The sequence below is a fragment of the Miniopterus natalensis genome, chromosome 13 (genome assembly GCF_054644295.1).
Source record: "Miniopterus natalensis isolate mMinNat1 chromosome 13, mMinNat1.hap1, whole genome shotgun sequence".
Taxonomy (NCBI): domain Eukaryota; kingdom Metazoa; phylum Chordata; class Mammalia; order Chiroptera; family Miniopteridae; genus Miniopterus; species Miniopterus natalensis.
This window is the reverse complement of record NC_142093.1, coordinates 18,618,792-18,639,508: the sequence shown is the minus strand read 5'-3', so window position 1 is coordinate 18,639,508 and position 20,717 is coordinate 18,618,792. Positions and strand designations below refer to the sequence as shown.

Genomic DNA, 20,717 nt, shown 5'->3' with positions numbered 1-20,717 from the left:
GCCTGTCTCTCTGCATTACAGTGACCGCTCTTGAGGGGAGTGGCCCTGTTGCTTTGTTCACTGCTTGTCCCCTGCACCAGGGCTAGTCTCTGGCATATCCTAGGCGCTCAGTGCAGAGCAGATAAACAAATGACCACATGCAGGTTACCTGCCAGCCAAGGGAACAGAGCCAGAGTCCCAGGATGCTAGACCGAGCTCCCTCTCGTTTTGACCAGATTTATGCATTTCCAGTGTCAAAAGGAAAAAGGAAAACATCTCCAATTGTTATTCCCTGGAGGAAGCTTTCTTTTTCCTTCTTCCCTTTGTGACATGGGGACATACGGAACCACACAGCAGAGAACCAGGCTCAGCCGTTAGTAGGTAAAAGCTTGACATTTTCTGTGACACCCTCCGTGATTATGTGGGCGTATCACAGACCCACCGGCTGATTGCTTTAAAAAGTAACAAAATTGTACTAAATTTCATCTTAACCCGTTGCATTCTTTGCTCATCTGGCTTCCTGCAGCAACTGGTTTCTTTGACAAGTTTGTGATAAGGGAGCCCGTGGTCCCACTCCACCTGGCCCCACGTGGCCCACCTGGCCTCACGTGGCCCCACGTGGCCCACCTGGCCTCACGTGGCCCACCTGGCCCCACGTGGCCCACCTGGCCCCACGTGGCCCACCTGGCCCCACCTGGCCCCACCTGGGCCCACCTGGCCCCACCTGGCCCTCTGCCCCGAGCCTCCTCCCTCCAGCTCACCCTTTCTTCCCACACCTTCGCTCCAGTTTTCTTAAAAACCATCCGCCACTCTTGTGAACACCCTTTAAACTGTTATTTTATTCGGAAAAATCTTTAAGAACTGGCTCATTCTTTAAGTCAATACTGCATTAATCACGTGTTTTATCTCCCCCGGCTTACCTTTCACAGTTGGTTTCGTTTCAATCCCCGAGTTCATTTTATGTGAGAGACATGTTGGCATGAGATGATTTACTGTGGTCGCAGCTGAGGCAGATGACGCAGGGCTGCCGCTCCCTCGACGCGTTTGCAGGAATACAGACACCTACTGGGTTATGTCGACCTCGAACCCTGGTTCGCTCATGTGCAGGGGAGTCGGACGCCTTGCTAGAGACCTTGGTTAATGCTCTGCCTGTGTCCTCCATTGTCAACAGGGATGACAGAGCCTTCAGATACCTCCCTGTCTTTAGGCTTAGTTTTGTTTTGTTCTTAAGTCACCGCATAGCAACCCACCTCTCAAAGAGAAGATATGAAATGAAGGACTCCCCTTGATGCGCAATAAAAAACTGGGAAGATGCCCTTGCACGGACTCAGTGTTGGATGGCTTGATGACATTGTTTGTGTAATTTACACGCTGTTTTTTTAAATTAGCTCATGTTCAGTTTGGAGAAAAAAATAAAAAGTTTATAGAAGTGTTCAAAGTATTTCGTGGGCTTTTAAATGTAGGGTGATTGCCAGCGTCCCTGGCACACACATTAGCTCGTGATTGTCTCCAGAGATTAGGAAGAGATGGCTGACTTTCAGCGCCACGCATCAAGACAGTCACAAAACAGAGACTAAAATCCACAAGTCTCTCAGTTCTCATCCTCTCACCACAAAGTGATCTAGCCTCCTTTTTTGAATAATTGCTTTCATTTAATAATTTTTTTAAAGCCATTGGGAAAGCTTTCACAGGACAAAGTAAGGAAGACCTACCCACTTAACTATTAATCTTTGAGCAGCCCTGGTGACAGGGGAATTTCTTAAATGCTCTGAAGGGGGAGTGCCAAGAAGTTAATTAAAATTGCTGTCATACCTTTAGGCTACTGCAGAGCACAGGTCTCCTGAAGGTCAGTCTCGTAAGGAGAGGTTCTGTGCTTATAAAAACAGGCCTGGCGTTCTTCACGGACTTCCAAAGGGCGGTGTGTACTCCGGTGTAGAAACACAACAGCTTTCATTAAAAACTGCCGAGCAGTCACTTCCAAGGGAACCAGGAAAAACAAAGAGGAATGTGAAGCTATCTAGATGTATAAAAGTTTGAGCTCAGATATTGTTTCAAAATGTGCTATTGGTATTTCTACTGGGTCTCGAGTAAGTGATCCATATCTTTTACCTGAGAAAGTGAAGTGGAAAGAGTAACGACGGAGTGAACAGGCCAAAATCCAAGCCTTGGCTGTGCCACTTAGTACCTTCAGGAAGATTCCTTAACCTCTATGGACCTTATTTCTCCATCTGTAAAGTAGGGGTGTGTGTAAAGGGCATGGCTTGAAATAGCCACGGAGAAAACACCGAGTCAGTCCCTTTGGCTTCTCATCAATGCGGAGGGACAGAACCGGAGAGAACTTGAGAATCAGAGCTTTCTTTTCCACCTACTTATGTCTAATCTTCACAAGATGAAGGAGACCTAGGAATCGACAGGAATGGGATGCCAGCACCATCCTCTTAGAATCAAGTGCTTTTAAAAGAGAGAGGTGGGTGTTATTTGTGTGTTTTGAGCACCCAATGGAGCCAAGAACTAACTTGGAAAACCAAGGCTTAGGGAGAAATGAAAAGACCTTACCAATTAATGCAGGTCTCTGGATTCCTTTTGCATTATGTTGAACAGCTTCGGCAGGTGTGATGTGATGTGAATTACCTGTGAGGAGTGAGTCTGCAGCCCACTGAAGCCACAGCTGAGTGAAGTTTAGTTCAGGCATGGCCAAGTTTCTAAAGCAAGTATTTGTGCGCTCATCACAGTCAATTGACAGGCAAAGCCTCGGGGATAAAAATAAAAGATGTTTTATGATTCAAGGACTAAGTGTCCTGAGCTTGACATCTGGTTGTGACTGTGAGGGTCCTATTGTGTTCTGGGAGCACAGTGAGTCCCAGCCCTTCTAGTCAGGATCTAGCAGAGCCTCCATGGGCCCTTGCTATAGGCTTCGAGGCTTGGTGCACTTTCCAGAATTCCCAGAGGACATCATTCCACACTTATGCAGATAGTGAGGGAATTTAGCTCTAAGTTCCTGTGTAGATTTAGAACATTTCCTAAAGAGCCTGTGGGGACAGTTCCTGCATCCTCACAACCCACACTCACTGTGGTGGCATCATCAGAGTCTTGGCCATCCAAGATGAGCAGATCATAAGGCAAGTGGTCCGTACATTTTGTGAACGTTGGCAACGTCAGCCCTAAGGCGTGGCTGGGGCTTACTGAAAGCAGGCCAATAGTCTATGAGGTGGGATTTAAGCTGGGGGTGGCCAGTGTGTGACATCTGCCTTTCCAGTTCACTCAAAATCACTACTTCCTTTCCCCCCATGCCTGGACTAAAATCTTCCCAGTCACCAGTAATTCACCAAGTTCACATTCAGACCGAATCCTATTTGCCAACCCGGTAGAGGCAGCTTCTGGCGGGCAGCTAGAAACCAACGAGGGTGAGGCTGGCAGTTGGCAAAGTTAGAGAGGAGTACTGGGGTCACTGGACCACATTGTCAACTACAGCTTTTCAGCCCTGAGCCGACTTGTGGAAGGCAGTTAGACGTGAGCAGAGCAAGGACTATGGGCCAGGTATAGAAGGTCACCAGGGCAGAAAAGGACAATTGTAGAGTGCCTAGCAAAGGACAATTGTAGAGTCGGACCTTGCCCCCAGAGTCACCTTTCCTCTGCTAGCATAACACTTGTCATGCGGTTTGGACCCCCTGACCTTTCCTCCCTAGAGATAACATGTAGGCCTCAGTTGTATTTCAGCTCCAGGCCCAGAAGAGCAACAAAACCAGACCAGTGACCCCATGGCTAACCTCAGGACCAGCTGCATTGGATAATGACCCCCTGCCCTGGCGCCGACCAATCAATCAGTGGAGACCCAGACCCTGAAATGACACACCTGGAAAACTGCTGAATATTCTATTGAGATCTCCCCCTGGGGCCTCCCCTAAAATCTCCACCCTGGGCTAATTATAATAAAATTTGCATTGCGGTTTTCTCTCACATGTGGGTTTTTCTGTATGTATTATAGGAAAGGGCATGTGCAGACGAAATAGTTATCAACCCTTTTCTGTCAATCCATCTTGACTGCAAATGAGTCTCCACCCAGAAAAATCCCTCATTTGAACCATATAACCCAGGAGTTCGAGGCCATTGTCTCTCTCAACTGGTCCGCTCCTGGCTTGGAGTGTATTTTCAAAAGATCCCACTTTGCTTTGCTTTCACTTTCATTGACCTTAAAATCTTTTCCGACTCAACAAGAAGAACCAAGGTCCCAGCTGGTAACCGTTCCTCCTACCTGGCTTCTTCACCTCCATTCTTGGCTTCTTCCAGGGCACTCTCCACCCGGTGTAGCCCTGATATTCTGAAAGTGGAAATCGGATCATTGCTTCTGTAAACACTCACTGCTTTCCTCTGCCAGAATAAAGCCAGCTTTCTTACAGCAGTCGGCTAGGCTCAGCCTATCGTGGCAATGCCACCTGCTCCACTGCCCCCACTCTCTCCAGCCCCATGGTCTCAGCTTCTGTCTGCAGAGAGGTACCTGAGGGTGACCCATGAGTAGCCCAAGGCCTTACACATAGCAGGAAGTATCTTACAACACTTACATGCTGATGGGGGAGGAAATAGGCAATAAAGACAGAAAATTATCTTATTTTATAGCCAACTAATTTGTTTTCCTCTGTGGAAGCTTCAAGAAAGCATATTCTAATAAGGTTTTAGAACAATTAGAAATCTTGCTTTGAAGGCTGGAAAATATAGGTTGCATATAGAGAGGAAATATATTGGCTAGCCAGGTTCCCGGGGTGCAATGGGTGCCCTGAGCACCTTCAAGCATTGGCGGGTGCCCTGCAGCAAGGAGAACTTCCTCTCTTTCTGGTCAAAGCAAGGAGGTTGGGAGAATTTCAAAGAATTCAATTTAAATGGGTTCTTGGTCAGTATAGCTTTTTGCATTTAAAGGAAGTCATTTTTGAAGCAGTCCTTTCAGAATTCCAATTAGAAATATAAAACATCCCCGAACATAAATGGGAAAGCTTTCAATTGAGGTGTAAAACCATACTGGGGTTACTAACTTAATGCTGTTTTGAGCCATCAAATAAATGTTCCATAGTGCTTAGTTCATAACACATCTCAAGTTATATCTGGATTAGTTTGGGTTAACAGCCCTTTTAATTATTCCAATGAAGCTTACTTGCTTACCAAGCTATATTCTCATCCCATGTATCTTATTTTACTACAGTATATATTTTTTACGGGCTCCCTACAATTGGTGCTAAGGGAGTGAGTTCTGTCCAGGAAAGATGAGAGTTTATCTTTGTGACTCTGACTTCATGCCTTTTGTTCCACAAAGATGCCTGGGCACCTACTGTTTGCCAGGGCTGAGCACCCGAGACAGTATATGAACAAGGGTTTCCACCTCACGAGGGTCTTTGATCTAGTTTGGGGTGAACAGGTGATTAGGATGCAGTGTAACTGGTCAGGAACCCTAGGGGAGGTCTTGGGAGGGTTTCAGCAGAATATTCATCAGTTTTCCAGGCGTGTTTTTTAATAATATGCTGATGCACCAAAATGAGTGTATAGAGGGACCGGGGTCATTTCTGATCAGCTTCGCCTCTGCCTTGGATTTGTTTGGTTCTAATTGTTTGTTATTGTTGTTACCTCCCCCCCCCAATCTTTATAGTCCTTGGGTTTGGCTGGCACTCATGGCACTAATTGGGTCTCTGTTATCTATCTCCCTGACCAGGGTGATTTAAGCTATTTACTCTGCTTTGGGAGGAGAGATGCAAATGATTTGCTCTCAAGTGTCCTTGGTTTAGGGAAGATAAGCTCTTACGATTTACTAGCTGGCTGTAAATTGCTTGACTTATTTGGCCCTATTTGTCTGTCTCAGTTTCCCTTTTCCTACTTGTCAAAAATCATCCTGCCTCACTGATACCTTTAGGGAACGTGAGGCCCAGCTAATCACTCGGTTGCCACCCTTTTCTCCTTCCAGTCCCTGGGATGCCCTTGAGCTCTGCTAGCCCACCAAGTCAGTCCTCTGGCCTGCCCTCCCTCCTGGGCCCACTGCATCCTCACTTCAATGAGCTCGGCTACCTCTGCTTTCTGCCCCGCAAAAAACACACAAACCCTTGAGACAAAGAAATGCACTCTGGGTGCAGGCATGCACCTGGAGGTGGGACAGAGAGAACAGGAGAAAAACAAATTGTCTCAATAAATTATTCTGCCCCACGCAGGACTCATGCAGCCATTTCAATCGTCTTCATTCACAAGCCAGTTAAGAAAATAACCCTAAGAGAAGCCCAAGGACCGGGGGCCAAACGCTAGACTCTGGCAACACTTCCCTGACTGTAAATAGCCAGCCGGGAGCCTCGCTCCCCGCTCCGAGCTCCATGGGGCTGGGAGGCTGCGGGCTCTGTTCTTGCCAGCGCACGTTTGAATCTTAACTGAGCTTTTCCCCCTTCTGGGCATATCTTTCTGGTGCGTGAACCCTTCAACCTTCTGTCCCTCCAAGCTTTCTTCTATTCTCACCCCAAGCCCCTAGGAGGCTTCTCAGAAACTTCAAAAGTCAGTCACTCAGACGCTGCTTTGGTGGTTGGAATATAAATGTTCCAGAGTCTCACATCTTCTACGGGGATCTGTAAAGAAGACTTCAAAGAAACTGCACTCCTGCTTTGAGAATTTCCCACATAGGCAATAAATAAAAATAATTGCCGCTTGCTGTGGATCTCTGATCTCATCCGGAGGGCCTGGTTTATTCAACAGGCCTGAAAGATTGCCTGGGGTCACACCCACAGGCCTCGGCGAGCTCGTGTGGCCTGCGGGTCACCTAAACCCTTCCAAAGGCTTGCCTCGAGTTATGTGGACGCTGTCACTTCAAACCGGGCTTTATTTGTCAGGGGAGGAGGGTAGACTATCATTAATTATCCTTTTATGAGCACCAAGTCAGGTTTCATACGAAAGAAAAATGTATCTTTCTTGAAATTAAAATCCGAAAGTGTCTTACTTCTGGATATGGCATTTTCTCCTGTTTTAAAGAGCATTTTTATCACTCGTTGTGTATAGAACAGGGGATAATGCTGGAGTTAAGAGGAAAAGCTTAGCAGTGAGCTAGCGCCCGCCCTTCCACTTAAAGATAAGGAAACACAATGGAAGTATTGAAATGTTTGTCCTACGCCACACGTAGGGAAAGGACTGAGGGGGAAATGAAGCTAGCTTTCTGAGTCTGATCCTCAGCTTCCTTGTTAGGGAGGTGGGATGACAGTGCTTGTACCTACCTCGGCGATGGAGAGGAATAAATGAAGTTATACCTGGAAAAACATAGCCCAGTTACTGGCACACAGTAAGAGCTAAATAAACGTTAACTGCCAAGGGAGGAACTGCAGCTGTGGCCCAACACCCTGGCGCTCAGTCCCAGCTGCCTGTCAGAGTTACCCGGATGTCTCTTCCATATGCTCAAGCCCAGGCCCAGCTGCGGACACTGAGGCAACTGGGGGGACTGGGCTCCAGTTTAGGTGAGGCTGGGGAAATGGGGTACAGAGGATTCCGGTGGGCAGCCGAGGTTGAAACCCACTGCCTAGGTGGTCCAGGGAGAAAGGCAGAGAGATCTTGTGTCCTCGAGACTGGCTACATACCAGGCAGATGGTCAAGGAGCCGAGGCGGGGGAGGGGGAGGGGAGAGAGAGGAAAATGTAAGCTACGATGGGAAGGTTTAAAAAGAAAAAAACGACATCTTTTTTCCATAGCAAGTGTGTGGTTGCTACATCCAACAGATATAATAATGGCCAACCGAATGGAAATGGAGCAATTAGTAAGGCTTAATCACAGTCTTATTAAAACAAGGCTCTCAGCTGTCCGCGTGGCTGGGAAACCTGCTGCCAGAGCAGAAAGACAGGAAAACACACGCAGACTAACAAGGGGGCAGTCGTTTAATGCAGAAATCCAGTTAACGTAAAGGGACAGAGGGGACAACAGATGGGACCTCAAACAATACTGCATAGTGTCGCGGATTAGCTCTTACACCGTGAATCTGTGTTCCTTCTGGTTTTGATTCCAGTACAAAGACGGAGGAGAGACTTCAATTAAAAAATAAATAAGGCAACAGAAGAAGAACCTTCCTGTGACAAGGAACATCCACAGACACACACATCTGGTGCTGACACAAGACGCCATCAGGACAAGTTCTGAAGATGCTGTATTAAAACTGGACAAGCATGGTTCAATGGCAAGAAAATCATACCTGCTTTGTTATGAATCCTTTTGCAAATAGAAATGACTCAGGTAATTGTTATATACAAACTTTCTGAAATAAATGGCAATCATACAAAGTTTTCCACTGCAATCTCGTTTTCTAAAACCTAGAAATGTTCCATGGCACTGCTCCCTAGTTCTCACAGTCGAAGCATAAATAGTCATTAAAGCACTTGAATCCACAGTAGTCTTGTCCTTAGAAAGGTATGGAGGTTTCGCATGATTTACATCAGTCATCGGAAAGGGCTGGCAGGCAACAGGCTGGAATGTGAAAGACCGTTTTGTGCTTGGGATCCTGCTGCGAACTCCGCTGCGTTCCCCCAGGACTCGTGGCACTGTGGGCGGACGGGCCACCGAGCAGTGAGCTGGAGGGCGACACTCATACCGTGGAGTCCCTGCCAGACTTTAGCTGTGCGATCTTGGTCCGGCTAATAAATGGGTAAGCGATGCAGAGACCTCCGGCCGCCACAATGAAGCCTAAGCTGCACCAGGCGCAGAAGATGGACCAGCTGTAGCCGTGCTCCACGTCGTCGGGCAGGCTGTAGAGGAGCCTCGGGAGGCGGTGCAGGTCGTAGGAGATGCTGGCGGCGTACGTGCAGAGGGAGATGGTGCAAAATATCCCTATAAACCAGGCAAAGGGAACGGGATGGTCAGTTCCGGCGGGCCTGCTACGGACACGGCAAATGCCAGGCGGGCCTTGGTGAAAATCAGGCCGACCGATGAGGCGATCACGCCAAATTCACAAAGGATTTATAAATTTTTATAATTGAATCACATCACTCAACAAAGACTGGCCAAACCTTTATGTGCCAGACCGCGGACTAGGCATTGGAGACACAGCCGTGGGGAACACGGGGAGACTCTAACTTGAATTACTCAGAATTCTCTTGCTTGGATGGCGTGTATATTTAAATTTTTTATTAAAAACAATTTAATAAAAATTATTTTTAAAGACAAAACTCTTCTATAACCACTCAAACCTAATGTAAAAGTCTTCGTTTCCCTTTGTTCTATACCTGATTGGACCATTCTTACACAGTTGCAGTCATCATAAGAAGTCTGTTTCCTTTTTCAGTTACCATCAGCATTAGTTCTTGTTGCCTGTAAATAATATTTTAAATGAATTTTTACAAGTGCTAAATCGTTTTTAAAGCCAAGGAGCCTGGCATATACTAGGGCCTCAATAAATCTCGTGGGGTTTTGTTGTTGTTTTAATGAATGAATAAAAGCTTTTAAATAATATAAATTAAATCCAGGAAGTTGGACATGCTGTAAAAATAGCTGAGGAAGATCATATATTTCAACCACGCAGAATGCAGGCAACTTGGGTGATATAAATGGACAGACCCGAAATTTTACTTTTTTATACCAACACATGTATATATAATTGTCCTGCCACTAAAATCGGGACTCTGATAAAAATCCCCCAAACACCAGCTTTTTAGTGTTCAAGTGATGCTCCACGGATGCAGATGTTCCTATTCCACCACAATCGCCCCAAGAATGCTCCTTTGGGTGGGTAGGGGATCAGAATGAGGCCACTGCTGAGCTGAAGATGGGTCATGAAAACAGAACCTGGTCCCCAGTGACATGGGGATGCCCAGTTCTGGTCCGAGGCCTACACATCTCTTCTTCAGTCTCTGGTTTATCCCTGTGTACAGTGGAGGTCGCACCTATTTGCTGGAGAATTGTTTTGGTGACCTTAGGGGGATCTATGTAGCCTCTCCATAGGAAACAGACACACAGATTTGGGAACAAAGATACTGCCCCCTTTTTTTAATAGAGCTTTGGGGATCAGAAACACTTCCAAAAAAACAAACTCAGAGCAGGAACAATTGGAAAGAAATAAAGATCACCTGAATGCAATTTTCTAAACGCTGGAATTCTGCCTCCACTCAAGTCAGAGCACACTGCCTGAATCCTTTGCCAAATGTTCATTTAGAAAAGAAATGTTTTAAATTAAAAGGATGCTTGATCTGAGATAATTTGATATTTCCTACTCTGCCTAATTCTGTTTTAAAACTCTAAAGTGATTGCTTTTTTACAAAGGATAAAATCTTGTCTTCTGAGTCCTTGCTCCGGAATATAATGGCAAACACATCACTTTGCGTTCTCCAAAGAAAGATCATCATCGAAATAATTCTTTCACAAAGGAATGAGCCAGGCAAAAAAAAAGAAGACTCCTCTGCTCTTCTCAAATCTTGTGAGGAGCAAATGCTCTTACATCTACATGAATGTTTCACTGGCACCAAAACAAAGACAGTGTTTATATATAACAATTCTAGAAATAGAACAGTAAGGCAGTTAGAAAAAAATTGATCTTCGGAGTATCAACAGGTACAATATAATAGAAAAGTGACCTGTTCGCAGGAAAAGCAACTCCATTCTGCATTTAACTGTCTGCACCCAGCTGAATGCCTCAAAGCAAGGCTTTTTACAAGTAATGTGGTTTTAATGACCTCTGAAAGCCTGAGTTCAAACTTGGACTTTTAAGCATCCTTTGATGTCCCAATGCATTAGGCCGAGATGCAGGAAATGCATATTCTGGTCCCCAGATCTACTGCTAAGCACTGTGCAACCCTGACATTACCTAGCCTTGCTAAGCCTTAGTTTCACCTGGGGGTGGGGGGGGAGGGGGGGCCACCTGGATACTGAAGTTCTTTACAGTGTCAAATTTCTGTGATTCGGCTATTCCAAAATATGGCGTAGAGCTAGAACAAGTCCCAAAAGTCCTAGTGAATCTAGTACCTAGTAATATGCAACTAAATAAAAAATAGATTGTCATAGATTTTTCTTTCCGTATATACTCCCTTTGATTTTGAACTAAACGTTGGTTTTATTAGTGCCTCTCCCCTGCCAACTCCATAAAATTGCTTTTGGTGAAATGAGGTTTAGCGTAACACCTCCAGTCCACACTGAACAGAAAGGGGTGATAAACCATCTAACCTGCGGATTTAATAGAGGCTGGTTCTCTCTCCCCCCGGTGTCACGAGTGGCTGTGCTTGTCCTGGGCACTTGGTTTGTGCTTACTTCATGGACACGCGAATGATGTCACTAATAAAATGTCTTTCTTTGACCAAGTAGCCAGAAAGCTGAAACTAAACCAGTGGCCCACCATGAGCAAAAGTCGGGGGCTTTAGAGGGTGATTTTTTGCTACTAAGCTCATCCTCGGATCCATCTTGCCTTGCCAACTTGATTGCTCATCTTGTTTTTATGACTTATTTGCATTTATTTTATCAGAAAATATTATATGCATTTCTGCGCCATTTAAGTTCTTTTTGGAACAGGGCACTCATCAAACCTTGATGGAAACGTGCTTTATTTTCTGAGGCCCTTCCTCACTCAGCTGAAAGTGGTAGAAAGGGTTACTATCAGCCCATAAATAAGCCCCTATTTGCCCTTCCCCTACCCACAAATGCCCCCGAAGGCTGCTCTTTAGTGACATTTTTTCTCTCTCCAAGATGTCCTTGAAGTTGCTCTGAGTTAGAGGACAGCCAAGATTAACACAAGAGCGTATCTGAGAGTTCCTCCTTTCCAGAGGCCCACATCCCTAAAAGGTTCACAAATACAGTAAACCCTCGATTTTTCAGACCTCCGTTTAACGGACAAAATTTCCGGTCCGTATGTCCTATGTGAAAATGAACATCCTGTTAATTTTAAAATGCTTTTAACCAAGATTTGCTTGTAATTAAATTAATGGGTTATTTTTGTTCTTAAATCAGTTATTTTTAAGAAATTTTAACAAATAGGCTCTCTGTTGGAAAAAGCACTAGTAATTTCGCCAACATAAATGTTACATATCCTCAACTATAGTCTACATGTTAAAATTCGAGAGTCGCCGCCCCTAAATGCTTAGCGCGCGAGCCCCCGCAGCTCGCGGTCGCTGCTTTGCTGTCCCGGGCATCTTCCCGCAGCAGCTCTGACACCTGCTGCTGCTGTCCACGCTCACTAAGCCCCGCACGCCCGCTGTGTGCGTTTGTTTCCTTGAGGTGACTGGTTAAATGAGTGCATTTACTAGACCTATTCGTTATAAATCTAAAATTACAGTATACATATAGAAAACCTTTCTGCGAAATTAAACTTTTCATACATACTTAATTTTAATTACACAAACCAAATGTGTCTACATCAGTAAAAACAGGTCAACTAATTTGTCAATATTTTAACATATGCATTGGGAAAGGCTACTTTATTATATAACAGACTTTGGGCTTTAACAGTCACCCCCTTGCCCAAATTAGTCCGTTATATCAAGGTTTTACTGTATATAGCTACCACAGCTATCATTTGTGGGATGGGCAGGGCCGTTCCTGATTATTACAAGGAAATGTGCTGAGAGTAGACAAAACATTGTTTCCCACGTTTCCAAAGCTTTTGTAAAAGAAGCCTTACCCATTCAAGATATTTTAGAAAGGTAAAAATAAAACCATCTAAATTCAAAGACGCCAAGAAAAGGTGTTGTTTAAATGATGAAAAAACATCTTTGTCGTACCTGGGTCACTAGTCTCAGGTCAACTTTTAGACCGTGGAATTGCATTTTGGTTCCATATGCACATCTTACGCTGTTCGTGTGTCTTAGCCGGCTAGGGCTGCCATGACATAGTGTGCGTGTGTCTTAGCCGGCTAGGGCTGCCATGACATAGTGTGCGTGTGTCTTAGCCAGCTAGGGCTGCCATGACAACCACCACAGACCAGGTGGCCAAAACAACAGAAATCCATTCTCTAATTCTGGAGGCTAGAGGTCTGAGATCAAGGTGTGGGCGGGGTTGGTTCCTTCTGAAGCCTCCCCCCTTGGCTCATAGATGGCATCTTCTCCCTGTGCCTCCCCACAGTCCTTCCTCTGTAACTTGTCCAAATTTCCTCTTATAAGGGCCCAGACATATTGAATTAGGGCCCACCCTAATGACCTCACTCTAACTTAATTACCTTTTCAAAGACCCTATCTCCAAAGATAGTCGCATTCTGAGGTACTAGGGGTTAGATCTTCAACATATAAATTTTGAGCGCACACGATTCAGCCCATAACATTGTGTGTCCATGCATGTGTGTGTGTGCATATGTGTGTAGTCATGTGTGAAGTATATTTCTATCCCTTCTATAGGCCTAAGCAAGATTTTACTATTTAAAATGTCATTTAGTCAGTTATTCAAGAATTATTTATCAAGTATCTACAATGTCCCAGACCCAGTTCTGATTGTCTTAGAGGTAGCTTAGTCGAATGAGTTCTTGTTGGTCACAGTTGATGTGATCAGAAACCCCAAGGGTTCTTTCCACTCCACTTTCTCCATGCTTCTCAGGGAAAGGCACCGGGGACCTCCCCAACTTCCTATGAGTCCCACGCGGAGTCTGTTATAGCTGAGCATGTGGAATCAACAAAACCTGCTGAACAAACCCGAGTTCTGCAATACACCGAGTTCTTCCAACCTAAGAACCAGTTCCTCCCAAATTGCCTCATGTAGCTCTTCCCTGTATAGCAAGCTATTTTAAATAATGCTGCATTTTTGTCAGTAGCAATCTAGGCGATGCTGGGTATGGGCGGGGCAGGAGAAGATAAGGTACCATCCCTGCATTCAAAAGCTCCAAACTGAATGGTCCTTCCTGAAAATCCATGAGGACAGAGGTCAGCTCCTCCATTCTTCTCGTAGGCTTTTCCTGCCCTTTTGCTTCTCCCCTGACCCGCTGGGAGTTACCTGTGGCCACCAGGGATACCTTTCAGCCCAGCTGGTGGCACCCAGGGAGAGGGCTTCTTGAGTCCCGAGCTCAGGCCTGGCTATTGCTCATAGCATCTTCAAAGGGGTAAATAATTACTGGTTGTGAAAAGCCCTGTATGCTGCTACTTTTCTTATAAAATATTAAAAGAGTTTCTGCCAATATTCTTAATTAGAAAATACCATGATATCACAAAATTATGAGGCTGGAAGGGATATTTTCGGGTCGAGACAGAGAAAATGTATGCTTCCAGCCCAGATCATCAACCTAATTTCCTCCCCTAAAATCTTCGTGGTGCCTGTGGCCAGCTGGTGAGATGTAATTAGGGTAACTGGGCCCATTCTTTGGACCTTCTTCCTTTGATGTGTTTAAAAGGCTGAAAGAAGTGGGAGTTACTTCACCCTGGTTAGCCTGCTTGAGAAATAACATAACTGCAGTGCCCAAAGGCATAAACATTGACTTTTTTTTTCCACTCCTTCAAACAATGACCCATCATCCTGGTCTCGTTGCAATTCCAGAAAAAAATGCCTCACGCTACTTTTCACGCAGACTGAATGATTGGGCAGGAGGAATAGAGACAGACAAAACTTTACAACAAAAAATAGTAAATAAAAGATCCATGATCTGCAATTATTAAATCCCCCCCAACACCCACTCTTTCCCTGCAAGACTGCAGCAATCTCGTTTAAAGGCAAAGCCCGGCCTGACGGGACATAAGGCTATTTATAGTCCGTATCGATCCAGCTCGAGATCTGTTTTGCTGCCGACATGTTAATGTGTTTGATTACAGACCTTGCTGAATGTGTCAGATAATATATGCACCGTGTTGCCTTTCTGAAAGAAAACTAACATCCTGAATTCCAAAACATACCTGGCCGAAAGGGCTTCAGATAAGGCATTACGGACCTGTCGTTTGAAGTCATAATCAACGGGTAACCTAGGAAATACCAAACAGCCATTGCAGCCAAGTCTTTTTTTTTTTTAATTCATTAGTCTTATTATTATTTGGCTACATTGAAGCAAAGCAAGGAGTAGCCGAGTAGCCCAACTTGGGTGCTCATTGCCCCTGAGCTTTGCTGGGCCAGCCTGGGCTCTGTCTCTGCCTTATCTGCTGTAGTGACACTGGGGGACAGCCGGTGCAGGTGAAGACCCAGTGGACAGCGAGACCCCCATCAAGGGGGGCCCAAGCTTTACCCCACGTTTGAAATTCCCAGAATATTCAAAGATAATAAAGACCCTACAAGAAGACACAAAAATTGTATGTAAAACTGTTGGAACTGAAATTGAAACACTCATAGAAACAGAGACCTGTCTGATGTTGCCAAAGGGGAGGAGGGCTGGGGGACTGGGTGAAAAAGGTGAAGGGATTAAGACACAGAAACTGGGAGCTGCAAACTAGTCCTGGGGATGTAAAGTACAGCATAGGGAATAGAGTCCGTAATACTGTAATAGCTGTGTGTGGTGCCAGGTGGGTACTGGAAATAGCACCGGGAACGCTCCGTACGGTGTATGATTATCTAAGCCCTATGCTAGACACCTGAAGCTAACACAAAACAATACTGAGTGTAAACTGTACCTGAAAAATTAAAAATGTTTGCATTGACTAAATTAAGCCTTTAAAATATTTCTATTTCTAACAAGTTATTATCACAGTCTCATGTCCACGGCTATGCGAAGGACTCGGCGCTTCGCGCTGACGGACACGCCCGTTCGCAGCGCCTGAGCGCGGTGCCTCCAGCGCTGGGCAGCGTCTCACTCCCTCCGCCCGAGGCCTCAGCGGCCGCGGGCAACCTCAGAGGGCGTGACGTCGAAGGGCCCGGCCCTGGTGCTTCTGGAAGGCCCCAGGCATGAGAAGGGGGCAGGGGAGAGGAGAGAGCCGGGCCCCCTGCTGCGCACTGCCGGGAGGCAGCCCTGCCGTGCCGCTGGGCGTGACCGAGGCCTGTCCCCGCGCAGGGAGGCAGGAGGACCTCGGCTGTCTGTCGCAGCGCTGAGGATCTCTCCTGAAGGCTGGCTAGTCGGTCCAGGTGGGGAAGGAAGATGCCAGCCCATCAGAAAGGGGCTAAGTTTAGCATCAAAAATCTGTGGGAGTGATGCTGACACGGGCCGCTGAAGACACTGCTGCTTAATTAAAATCAATTCTCTTTTAACCCTCAGAGCTCTCCTTTCCTGCCGCTGCATGTGACCGTCCTACAGCTAATTTACCTCGGGCCGTGGATTGACGTAGTCATCTGGGTGTTTACAAAGATAACAAAGAGGCATTCGTAGCAGAAAAATAAAAACCAATCTCCTTAAATCCCACAGTAAAGGAGCAGATGAGTACAGCACAGCGTATGCGCTCCAGGGAGGGACAAGCAGCTCGGAGACACTGCGCAGGGCAGCCTGGCGACCTGGGATGGCGATGGGGGGAGGCTAAGGGCAGGAAGCCCAGGAGACCAGTCCTTTCCAGGTGGTGATGGTCGCAAACACTTTTCTTTACTTTCTTTCTCTCTCTTTTTTAATGAGGCAAACACATTGGCAAGAAAAGAAGAAGAATTAATCTAATTTTTCAGGTCGTGGGATCTGTAAGTGAATTTTCCCTCTATTCCAAAACTGTTGATGTTCTGTGTGGGGGTGTTTTTTTGGTGGTTATGGGTTTTTATTATTGTGGCTATTGTTCAGTTTGTTTTGGTTTTGTTTAACAGATACATAGCGGCTTTTGATGACAAAGCCTGAGGACCTCTGAGCTAGTCTTGCCCCAAGTTACAGTCAACATGTGGATCAGAAATAAGGGCTGAGCCAGCTCTGGAAACTTGGCTCCTAGCTCTCCTCTGAGTCAACCCAACACTGAACTCCTACCTTTCATTTAATACCAAACCAGCCCTTCAGCCTCCCAAGAAAAACTCACTAGGCCTGGCTTTTATGGCCCTGAGATTTATTTAACTGCTAACAGTTGTTTTATGTACTAAGAGCATACTAAATTATTCGTGTGTATTACCCATATTAAAAGTGTCCTTTAAAAACTGCAGGTATACCTCGGAGATATTGTGGGTTAGCCCCAGACCACCACCATAAAGTGATTGTCACAATAAAGTTAATCGTAATCTTTTTGCTGGTGGAGGGGTTTGCCTTCAATTTGTAAGAAACGCAGCACCTGTGAAGCTCAAGAAAGTGAAGGGCTCTAAACGAGGCACGCCTGGGCTACCATCGAGGCTGCTTGTCCACAGCCTCTCTCATTTTCCTGACCAGCGGATGTGATGTGCGCCTTCCCAGGGTTTTGGGGGGTGGGCGGTGTGAATCTGCATTTCTTTCATATATACGGGGACAACAGTCAGGAAAATGGGGCTCAGCTTAAAAAGGGAGGGAAGAAAATGGGGAAGACTTCTACCGACCATTGAGTCCCAGCAGAGGCATAAAAAATCCTCTGGGCAGCACGGGCCTCTGATTCTTTGCTCTCCTAGCCACTCATTCTGTAATTTGGATTTTAAATGAATCCCTTAGGCAGGCACCAGACGACTGGTGTTGAGGGCTCAGATGCTCCTCCAAAGCCGCAGGAACTGGAATTTGAGCCCCCGTGCTCTAGTCCTAGCAGCAGCAGCGTATCCCCCAAATCCGGAATACCTGAGTTGATTTTTGGCTCACAACCATTCCGGGGCCATGTGACTTCTGAACACTGTGGGGATGTTGCCAACGATGACCCGCCTGACTCACAGGGCGGAGAAAGGGGCAGGTGGGAGTTTGGAGGCAGTTCCTTAGGCCGACTGGCTGACCAGGCCGGAAAGCAAAGTGCCACCTCCCTGTCAGCCCCCAAAATCAGACAGTAAGAAACGTGTCAGCCACCGAGGGGTGCTGCCACCTCCAGTGAAGGCGGCCTGTGTGAGTGACCATTCCAGTGAGAAGCGCTAGAAAGCCCGGCTGTGGCCCGAGTAACAGCTCCAGGCTGGTAGGAATAAGCTTATCAGAAACGGCTGCCTCTCTGTAGTGACATTAGTTCTGACACTGAGCGTCCTTCACGAAACTGCTAATCTGGCACGCACTCATCACGAATACGCTAATTTTTTGTGAAGGACCAGAAGGAAAGATTTCCTCCCTGCAGTGTCAGCCATCAACTCAGATCCTAACTCCTTTTTAGACAAAAACATTCTTTACCTGCTAATCAAAAAGGTATAGTCATGTCTCCACCCACAGCCTCCACCCCACCCCCTTCCAATCTCCTGCTTTAAGATCAAGTCACTCCTCTGCTTAAAACCTTCTGGCGGCTTCCATCACCCGTCGATTAAAATCCAAGCCACCACCCCCACGGCTCCCCCCTTTCCTCCCCTGCCCCCCAGCCTACCCCCGCCTTGGGGCTGCCACTCCTGGTCACCTCGCTGCCGCACACTCCTGACCACTGGTTGCTTTTCACAGCTGAGCTCAGAAATCGCTGCCTCGGCAAGGCCTTCCCCGGCTCCCCTATCCCACCCTGTTTATTTTCCTCAGCTTTTATCCCTCTCGTAAACGGTTTATGTCTCCCCACCACAAAAACGGAGAAGGGTTCTGCCTGCCTAGCCCACTGTGTATCTCTAGTACCCGGAGAAACGTGTGGCACATGGTGAGTCCTCAGAAACCATCTGAGGACTGTGAGTGAACTGAATTAATGTGAAGTGAATTAATGTTTTGTGTGTAAACGTGACACTGAGGACACCATCACTAAGGGATGTCGCTGAGTTGACTTTCAGCCTGGGGGACGGGCTGTGCTGATCTATGCCCCCCTCTCCTCAGGGCTCCTTGTTTGTCAAGGGTCCGGGCCAGGGTTGGGGTGCAGTAGGCAAAAATGGGACAGAAAAATCAGAGCTGACTCACATGGACATAAAACCCAAGACATTTCCATCTAACCTTCTAACGGGCCACAGCGGAGAAACCGGGGATGTATTTTGAACACTCCCGCTTCTTTAAGTTCTGAATTGCCCACCAAAGCCACACGACCTTCCTCTGGACACTTTCTCAGCAGTGAAAGTGAAATAAATGGAGAGCGAGCGAGAGGCCAGCTGCTCGCGGAGCAGCCTTCGCTTCTCCGGGGGGCGCCGGGGGCCACGTACCTGTCATGAGGAAGAGGAGCCCCGCCACGTGCTGGGTCAGGCTCTCCTCCCAGAAGAAGCTGACCGTGGCCACGATGCAGCCACACAGCAGGACGGCCACGGCCATGCCCAGGAAGCCGGCGGTGATTCTTCTCAAGTCTAATCTCGAAACACAGACAGACAACCAAATTAATAAGCAGGAGAGTCCTTGAAAATCAGAGGATGAAGGGCTTCATATATGCTGTGAAAATTAATAAGTTACATGGATGGACTGAGGGCCTACAGGGCCGAGGTGGTTTAGGGCACTGTCTTCCCAGGTGTCTCGGAAGAGGCCAGAGGGGGTGTAGCCGGCCGCGAGGGGTCAGAGTCACCCTCTGTGAGCCCGGGGAGAAGTCCATACCACGTAGAGAACAGACCAGGGGACGGCGCCAGGGTCAACTTGGGTGATAGACAGCAAGTCACTTAGTCAACTGAAAGCAAGGGAGGTTTGCAAAATACCTTTATTATCTTTGAGAGCCATAGAAATGTAGGTTACCACTGTGGCAGTGGCTGTCACTAATGTGACTTTGGAGAAAGAGCCTAAAAAGTGAGCAAGAGTGAAATATGGTTTCACCTGAGCACCACGGATGCCAGTTATTTTCTTCTTCATTTATATCTACTCCTGCCTGTTTTCTAAAAGGATATGATAAAGTGAAGGCAATCACGGTGACTGAAATAGGGCCCAAAGTGCACATAGGAGACATTTGCTCATATCCGCCCTGTCCCCTTAAACATAGGCCCCGCAACCCAAGCACCCATTGGCCCAGGTTAAGGGGGGACGAGTCCCTCTGTATGCACAGCTGTCAGGTTTGTTCCATCGCAAAAACATAACTGCAATCCCTGGGCCAGGAACACAGCCCCTGCCCCGCCTTCTGCGCAAAACCAAGGGACGGACCGATACACGCACCTCTACACCCTTCAGCTCCGCTACCCTAAAGCACACTCCAATTGTCCTGCTAGCTTTACTTCTTTCTGTTTTCTTTTTTTTTTTTTTCTTTAACGAAGCCAATTTTTTAAACTGTTAGCTAAATTTCTATGCCTATTCTTAAAACAATAGGTCCCAAAGATAGGTCTGCAGCCCCTGGGACCAGTCAACAGGTCTGGACACACCTGTGACACGTGGAGCCAAGACAAGGGGCACAGCCCACTGCCTGAGCTGCGGGCTGCTTCACTGAAGTGGGAGTGTCCCGGCAGCCGCCACCTCGCTCTGCTCACGCAGCTACCGGCCATCTTAGGGGTGCTCCACAGAGGGGGGATTGTGGTAGCTTCCAGGCTTGCCCCTAGTCACACATGGATAAACCATCCCTTTTAAGAAAATTTTCATTTCCAACTCAGAGCATCTAAGTTAAAGCAGGACACTGCTGCCTAAAGGAAGTGTAGACACCACAGAGCGAGGGGCCAGGAGCAGTGGTAATTTAAAGGGGCTGAGTTTAACGTTAAGGGTAAAAGTACTTTTAAGACATCCACACCTGAGCAGGGACAATGTAATAATAGTTCAGTCACTATAATCTCACTACCTCCTAAATTGCCTGTGGTTCAAGTCTTATTTTCTATGACCATTCAAAGGCATAAAGTCCAGCTGTAACCCACATAGGACTTGCATTAGTACCAGGCATGGTAAGCTTCCCTGGTAAACACGGTGCGGATCACCAGGTGGGAGCTTCTTCGAAAGAGCCAGGCATGAGGTTGCTAAAAGCGTCTTTCCATGAGAACCTCAGTGAGGATGAAGAGGGAAGGCCCAGGTACTGTCCCGCTGGG

At 46.8% G+C, this 20,717-nt stretch overlaps 1 protein-coding gene across 1 annotated transcript in view; it reads right to left on the bottom strand.

Annotated features, from left to right (window-relative positions):
- Nucleotides 1-7,837: 7,837 nt before the first annotated feature.
- Nucleotides 7,838-20,717, bottom strand: part of TMEM178A (transmembrane protein 178A) — a 43,549-nt gene continuing 30,669 nt past the window's right edge. The window contains exons 3-4 of the mRNA XM_087823505.1: nt 18,942-19,079; nt 7,838-8,798 (exon numbers count right to left, since the gene is read on the bottom strand). Coding sequence (XP_087679631.1) covers nt 8,557-8,798; nt 18,942-19,079 — 380 coding nt within the window. The 3' untranslated portion in view covers nt 7,838-8,556. The remainder of the gene's footprint in view (nt 8,799-18,941; nt 19,080-20,717) is intronic.